The following is a 7,960-nucleotide window of genomic DNA, read 5'->3' as shown; positions in this document are numbered from 1 at the left end:
ACGACAAGTTGTGTTTCTACCAAACAGTTCCAGTTTGGTTTCATCAGACCATAGGACATTCTCCCAAAACTCCTCTGGATCATCCAAATGCTCTCTAGCAAACTTCAGACGGGCCCGGACATGTACAGGCTTAAGCAGTGGGACACGTCTGGCACTGCAGGATCTGAGTCCATGGTGGCGTAGTGTGTTACTTATGGTAGGCCTTGTTACATTGGTCCCAGCTCTCTGCAGTTCATTCACTAGGTCCCCCCGCGTGGTTCTGGGATTTTTGCTCACCGTTCTTGTGATCATTCTGACCCCACGGGGTGGGATTTTGCGTGGAGCACCAGATCGAGGGAGGTTATCAGTGGTCTTGTATGTCTTCCATTTTCTAATTATTGCTCCCACAGTTGATTTCTTCACTCCAAGCTGGTTGGCTATTGCAGATTCAGTCTTCCCAGCCTGGTGCAGGGCTACAATTTTGTTTCTGGTGTCCTTTGACAGCTCTTTGGTCTTCACCATAGTGGAGTTTGGAGTCAGACTGTTTGAGGGTGTGCACAGGTGTCTTTTTATACTGATAACAAGTTTAAACAGGTGCCATTACTACAGGTAATGAGTGGAGGAAAGAGGAGACTCTTAAAGAAGTTGTTACAGGTCTGTGAGAGCCAGAAATCTTGATTGCTTGTTTCTGACCAAATACTTATTTTCCACCATAATATGCAAATAAAATGAAAAAAAAACAGACAATGTGATTTTCTGGATTTTTTTTTCTCAGTTTGTCTCCCATAGTTGAGGTCTACCTATGATATAAATTACAGACGCCTCTCATCTTTTTAAGTGGTGGAACTTGCACTATTGCTGACTGACTAAATACTTTTTTCCCCCACTGTGTGTATATATATATATATATATATATATATTTCTGCTATATAGGGTAGATAGGTTGTATATATTATGTGTTGTGTACTAACCATGGTAGCCTCTCAAGCTCTGTAAACCAACTGATGCGTGGGAGAGGTGCCGCCCTTTTTGTATCTGTAGGTTTCCTGTTCCTAAAGGGCGGATCCCCTCTCTCGTGGTGCTGTCATGGGCTTCCGAAAAATACCGTTACCGGTAAGTAACTTAATACTATTGTGCCTACAGACACCCAGTTAAGTACTTTATTTACTATGTCACCCTAACGATATGTCCATTTATCCTTCCTAACAGAATATGCTAGCAATTCATTTATGCCTAGCAGTGACATTATCGATTTGGTGAAAGCGAATCCTACATTCAATTTAAAGGGGTATGACCGCGTTCCTCCATATTGTTTCTTACATTGTCTTATCTACCGCATTATCTCTCATTCTTACGTCTCGAATGTCTCTATATTCTCCCAAATGATTCTAATGCATGTATTCTATTCTCCCGGGATACTACATGTATAAATGTTGTATAAAGTGTACATTTTTTGACATATTTATATATTTTTATGTATGTATTTTATTTTTATTACAGCGACTATTATGATAAAGGCCGATGTGGCCGAAACGTCGATAGATGTCGCTTCCTCACCGTCAAGCAATAAATTTATTTCACATTAAGCATAATCAGCGTGTGCAGTGACTCTATATTATCACTCCCGTTTCAGGTAGAGGTGGACGCTTCTGAGATTGGTGCAGGAGCTGTTTTGTCCCAAAAAGATCCTGTAACATCTAAAATGAATCCCTGTGCTTTCTTTTCCCAAAAGTTCTCCCCATCCGAACGTAACTATGATGTGGGGAATCGGGAACTGTTAGCCATGAAATGGGCATTTGAGGAGTGGAGACATTGGTTGGATGGAGCTAAACATCAAGTCGTGGTCCTTACTGACCACAAGAATTTGATTTACCTGGAGTCGGCCAAACGCTTGAATCCTAGACAGGCTAGGTGGGCCTTGTTTTTCACACGTTTTGATTTTGTGGTCTCTTTTCTTCCGGGCACTGAGAATGTCAAGGCAAATGCCCTCTCTAGGAGTTTCTTTGCTGATTCTCCTGTTGTGACCATGCCTGCTACCATCTTAGGTGAGGGGGTAGTTCTTTCTGCCATCTCGCCCGATTTGAGACGTGCTCTGGAAGAGTTTCAGGAGGACAAACCTGAACGTTGTCCCATTGGAAAATTGTATGTTCCTGACCAGTGGAGGAAGAGAGTGATGTCTGAAGTTCATTGCTCTGCATTGGCTGGTCATCCAGGTATTTTTGGTACTAGAGATTTGGTGAGTCGGTCTTTTTGGTGGCCCGCCTTGTCTCGTGATGTCAGGAATTTTGTGCAGTCCTGTGGGACTTGCTCTCGGTCTAAACCTTGTTCTCGCTCTAGTGGGTTGTTGATGCCTTTGCCGGTGCCCAGGAGGCCATGGACCCATATTTCAATGGATTTTATCTCTGATATGCCTGTCTCTCAGAGAATGACTGTTATTTGGGTGATTTGTGATAGATTCTCTAAAATGGTCCATCTTGTACCACTCCCTAAGTTGCCATCTTCCTCTGAGTTGGTGCCCTTGTTTTTGCAACAGGTGGTTCGCTTGCACGGGATTCCTGAGAACATTGTATCTGACAGAGGAGTTCAGTTTGTGTCTAGATTTTGGAGGACTTTCTGTTCCAAGCTGGGAATTCAGTTGTCCTTCTCCTCTGCGTTTCACGCTCAGACCAATGGGCAGACGGAGAGAACAAACCAGACTTTGGAGTCGTATTTGAGATGTTTTATTTCTGCTGATCAGGATGATTGGGTTTCATTTTTGCCCTTGGCCGAATTTGCTTTAAATAATAGAGCTAGTTCTGCCACTTTGATGTCACCTTTTTTTGGTAACTTTGGGTTTCATCCTCGATTCTCTTCAGGGCAGGTGGAGCCTTCTGCCTGCCCAGGTGTTGACACTGTGGTGGAGACAATGCACCAGATCTGGGACCAAGTGGTGGATAAGTTGTCTCTCTCCCAGGAAAAGGCTCAGCGGTTTTCCAACCAGCATAGGACCATTGGTCCCCAGTTTCAGGTGGGTGATATGGTTTGGTTGTCATCAAAGAATATCGCTATGAAGGTGGCTTCTCCAAAGTTTAAACCTAGATTTATTGGACCTTACAAGATTTTGGAGATTCTTAATCCAGTCTCTTTTCGATTAGCTCTTCCTGTTACATTTAAGATCCATAACGTGTTTCATAAGTCTCTGTTAAAGAGGTTTGTTGAGCCAGTAGTTCCTGTGGTGGCACCTCCTGACCCGGTATTGGTTGAAGGTAATGTGGAATATGAGGTTGAGAAGATACTGGATTCTCGCCTGGCTAGACGGAGAATCCAGTATTTGGTTAAATGGAAGGGTTATGGCCAGGAGGATAATTCTTGGGTCCCTGCATCCAATATTCATGCCGAAAGATTGGTTCGTGCCTTTCATCGGGCCCATCCTGATCGCCCTGGTGGCATGGATGAGGGTTCGGTGACCCCTCCTCAAGGGGGAGGTACTGTTGTGAGTTCATTTTCCCTTCACCGTTGATGTCTGGTGAACTCCCTCTTCTGGTGAAGGAAGGTAGTGAGGCTGATTACCAAACACCTGATCTGGTAGATGATGACTGGGTAACAGGAAATTCTGACTGGATATAAGGCAGCCGACGCCCTTCTGAGTTGCTGGTGATTTCAGTCTGATTCCTGCTTCCCAAAGATAAGTTTTTACTCTGCTAGTGAACTTATTAGTTTTGTTTACCTTGTTTTTTGGAGTTCAGCCATCCCCGGTTGGGGGTGTGCTGAGTTCCATTTTTGTCTCTGATCAGTTTGTCTCTTTGCTCTGTCTTCAGAATTTACCTGAGTGCTGATATAGTCTTTTTGAAGTCCTAGCGACTTCAGGGCCTGTTTTTCCTATCAGACGGTTGGGACATTTTTTGGTAGGGTTTTTTACGGATTGCAGACAGCAGCTTTTCTATCCTGTCCTTTTTAGTTAGCTTGGGCCCCATCGTTTGCTCAACCTATCTTTCTATCTGTGTTAGTGTTTTCATCTTGCTTCACCGTCATTATATGTTGGGGGCTGCCTATTGCTTTGGGGTCTGCTGTGGGGCAGTTTAGATTTCCCCTTTCTTTCTTTAGGCCTATTTAGTTCTCCAGCTGTGTTTGAGGGGTCTAGGGCATCGTAGGAACCCCCCACGGCTACTGTTAGTTGTTGTGATAGGATCAGGGGTCTGCAATCCGATAGCTACCAACCTCTCCGGTTTTCTGGACTTAGCTTGTATTTTTGTTTTTTCCTCCTTCGGTGACTCATTCATAACACATTGCTAGCGATATTGCTGTTGCGTCACAAAATCAATGACGCTTTAGCGATACCGCTAGCGATTTCACTATGTGTGAAGGGGGCTTTTGTTCCTGTTTCTAGGCAGTTTGTTTTTTTTTTTTTTGTTATGTAACAATGGAGTGTATATTTACTCTTTGTATATACATTAATGCAAGAACCTGCTGGGACCTTGTAGTCCTCCTTTTTGCTTGTTTGTTTGTTGTTCCCCTCCCCTTCCCCCTTTCTAATCCCCTCCCCTCCCCCTCCATGTCCTTGTTATAAATTTCAAATAATAAAAAAAATATTGGAAAAGAAAAAGAAGAACTCTAAGTAGTGCCAGCCATATTGGTTGTGTGTAGAAAAGCAGGCATACAGAAGTTTCAAGTAACAGTGACGACAATTCTCCTCGTAGAAGGCAAGTTGGGGCACCTAGTGGAAGAGATTTTTGAGCACGAGTCTTAGTCTTTGCCAGGTCTGGTGGTCTTATTGAATGCATATGGGATCTGCCATGCTGGGACACATCCGTAAGGTATATCAGCTTGAAAAGCTCCCTCGTATAGTCAACAGAGTATAGTACTGGGTGCAGTGGTCACAGTGAAACACATTGACCCATGTGGCATAGTTATGTGTCACCATGCACAATCCAAATGTTTATTCCTCTGTCATGTAATCCAGATGAAGAGTTTATGTATTCTACCTACTACCTGTTGTATATAGTTCCAAGTAAACAAGAGTTTATTTTATTAACAACATTGGGCTCATTTATAATTACCGTACATCAAAAGATCCCACCTTGCTCCAAGATAACGGAAGCCATCAGTCTTAAAGTGTCTGTAATTCAACTAATCATGTGTGCACACACTCGGGGACCCCTGTATACGGTGGTTAGGGTCAATAAAACAATCATCGGCCAGTTTTGTCCCTTAAATGTTGACCATTTATGATCCAACATGCTAAAAGTTCATCAAGAAAATATTTGTATCTTATAGAGAAAAACACTTGCACAAATAAAACCAATAAAAATTCCATGTCGAGAGTTAAAATATTTATGAAGCAATTAATGGTGTAGAGAAATGTGTATATGAATATGTAAACTCTATATATAATTGAAAAAAATGCTAAAAGTTAAAATGTAAAGTGATAATCATGGAGAAACACAACTGTTATACCATAAGTGATTAATAGAGTGCTAAAATAATCAAATAAAAATGTATACAAAACGTATAGTCCAGTATATAATCTGCCAAATAAAAGATCATAAAAATGGGCAAAGACAAAAAAGTATGTACAAAACTACAGTGGTGCTTGAAGATTGTTTTGAAACCCTGAAAATAGAGATCCATGCTGAATTACAACAAAAATGTTGATAAAATAATAATATTAAAAAGGCAATTATTTCAAAGTACATATCAGTTTAACAAATCCAATATAAAGCTTACTAATATATTCAAACAAACAGCAAGCCATGGCCATGATGGTAGGGAATATGGGGAGGGAATGGTTTGAAGGGTAATGGGGTTCAATAGAGCTTAAAAACTAGACATATATAATGATCTCTCAAAGATCCTAAAATTTGAACGGAGGAGGTACAGTACATTAATCTGAGAAGTATGAAGTATAATACGATTTCCAATATTGCCATAATTTTGAAAAAGTGTACTGTGAAAAATTTTCACAACTGGAAAGCTCTCCTAGTCTAAACAGGTGTTGAGTTTTATTGATCCATATGGTGAGGGGATCTGCGTTCTCCTCGTAATACTGACATGCATAGTGTTATTGTTGAGTGTCGTCCTGATCATGGACTCAAGAACATTAACATTACCTCATGTGAGAGAGGTCTTTAGTTGCTTACAGGATACCTTGTGTTACTTTGTGACCTTTTGGAGTAATCTTTGTTGGTTGACCACTCCTGGTGAGGGTAATAATGGTCCTGAATTTCTTTCTCACCCCAGTTCTTACCCAGAGTCGCTTACTTGGACAGGGCTGCTTCAAGCTAGAGTGAAAACGCCAAATGTTACAAAATGTGCAACTTTTCAAAGTGTTTTACGCCTGTTTTCTGGCTCCTTTTAAGACTTTAATGAACATCTGATATAGCTTTAGTCACATTTTTGCAGAAATATGGAAAATTCTGAAGGGTTCATAAACTTTCAAGCACCACTAAATGCTTTATTTAAAATGATCTTTGCTGTTAAAGCTATATTGCTATAACGAATGCTGATTGCCAACACAAGTGAGGTGTTAACAAGTTTTCAGCAGTATCAGATAGTAATGGAGCTAAGATGAGTAATCTACTGAACACTAGGTTCTTAATTTATGTGTCTCCTTTAGGCTGCGTTCACACATTGTTCACGCACCAGTGCACACGTTGTCAGGACTCACACATATTTTTGGTGAGAGCAGGCAGTCTATGACCACAAGAATGTGAGTTACATACATCCAGACACATGCCGACTAGACATGGTCACTTTTAATGAGAGAAGCCAGGCATGTCTAGTTGGAATATTGCCGGTAACATGTAAGTCACATACTTGCCATCACATGACCGCTGTTCGTGCCAGCTGTACAGGTAATAATGTTTGTTTCTAAAATGTGAGATGTAATAATGGTGTCTTCTCTCCAAATGTGACTCTGCCTGGAACATCTGAAGAAGGAATGGACTCTTCAAAATTGGGTGGCATAGTAGTCATCTTCGTTCAATTAATCTGGTTGACAACAGTAGCAGTTGGAAAGCTACGTCCTTTGCCAGAAACTGAATGAAGATGAAGGCTCTACAGTAGAACCAATTAACTTAACAAGAGCTGCAACTAGGCTTTCCTTAACCCAGGACAAGAGATTCAATGTATTACCTTACCCTGTATCCTTATCCAGGCCAAGTGACTGGTTGATGCCCCTTATCACACCCAGCACTGAACCTAAGCTTTACTTTACCAAAGGTGAAAGCTTTAATGTACTGCCCTCACCCTGTATCTTAATACTTCAGCCCAGGCCAAGAGGATTGTTGGTGCATCTCTGACCCCGAATATCAGGGGCAAATGCCAAGATTGATGCAGCCCAAGCCACCTCCCTTCTTGAAATTACAAAAAAGCACCGCACATAGCTTATGCACAGAAAAGTTTTTTAGCTGTAGCTAAGACAAAGCAACCTAAAGTGGACTTGCATTAAATAATCACATTTTTAAGCTCATGGAACAGATCTACCTAATGGTCTAACTGCTTTCATCCCATTCCCTATATCAAATGCTAATTTCATGGCATTTCTCTTAATGACAATCTACAGTATATTTTATAACAATTATATGGGATCTCATGCTTCTTGCACTTTTTCCTCGTAACTTGTCCTTTTCGATATCTTAATTCCTTTTCTATATCTGACCCGAGTGGGTGGCAGGTCAGGTCGTTTCTCATGTTTGCTTCCAAAGTCTTTGAAGTGCAGTAAAAGAATGATACTGATCAATATAAGGATCAACGCCGAAACAATATGTCGGATAGACATTAATATGTAAGATCCTGAAACAAGTAAAAGCAATATTAAATGAATTGTGAGCAGAAGTATTGCATGCAAATATACTTTATTACCTATATATTTATTAACTTAAAAAAATGAAATTCACAGCTATGTCAGAAAAAAAACATTACATATGTCCAAGAACAGCATTCATGTTATAAAAATACTAATGGGGGGGTCTTAGAATATGGTAAAAAGTCCAAAATCTTTTAA

At 40.8% G+C, this 7,960-nt stretch overlaps 1 protein-coding gene across 1 annotated transcript in view; it reads right to left on the bottom strand.

Moving 5' to 3' along the window:
• Positions 1-5,006: 5,006 nt before the first annotated feature.
• Positions 5,007-7,960, bottom strand: part of LOC141085568 (immunoglobulin superfamily member 1-like) — a 77,232-nt gene continuing 74,278 nt past the window's right edge. Inside the window, exon 7 of the mRNA XM_073571028.1 lies at positions 5,007-7,749. Coding sequence (XP_073427129.1) covers positions 7,547-7,749 — 203 coding nt within the window. The 3' untranslated portion in view covers positions 5,007-7,546. The remainder of the gene's footprint in view (positions 7,750-7,960) is intronic.

The sequence above is a fragment of the Dendrobates tinctorius genome, unplaced genomic scaffold, assembly GCF_039654945.1.
Source record: "Dendrobates tinctorius isolate UK_male_01 unplaced genomic scaffold, ASM3965494v1 ptg000028l, whole genome shotgun sequence".
In the NCBI taxonomy this organism is placed as follows: Eukaryota; Metazoa; Chordata; class Amphibia; order Anura; family Dendrobatidae; genus Dendrobates; species Dendrobates tinctorius.
Note: the sequence above shows the minus strand (reverse complement) of the source record. Positions and strands in the feature narration are given on the sequence as shown.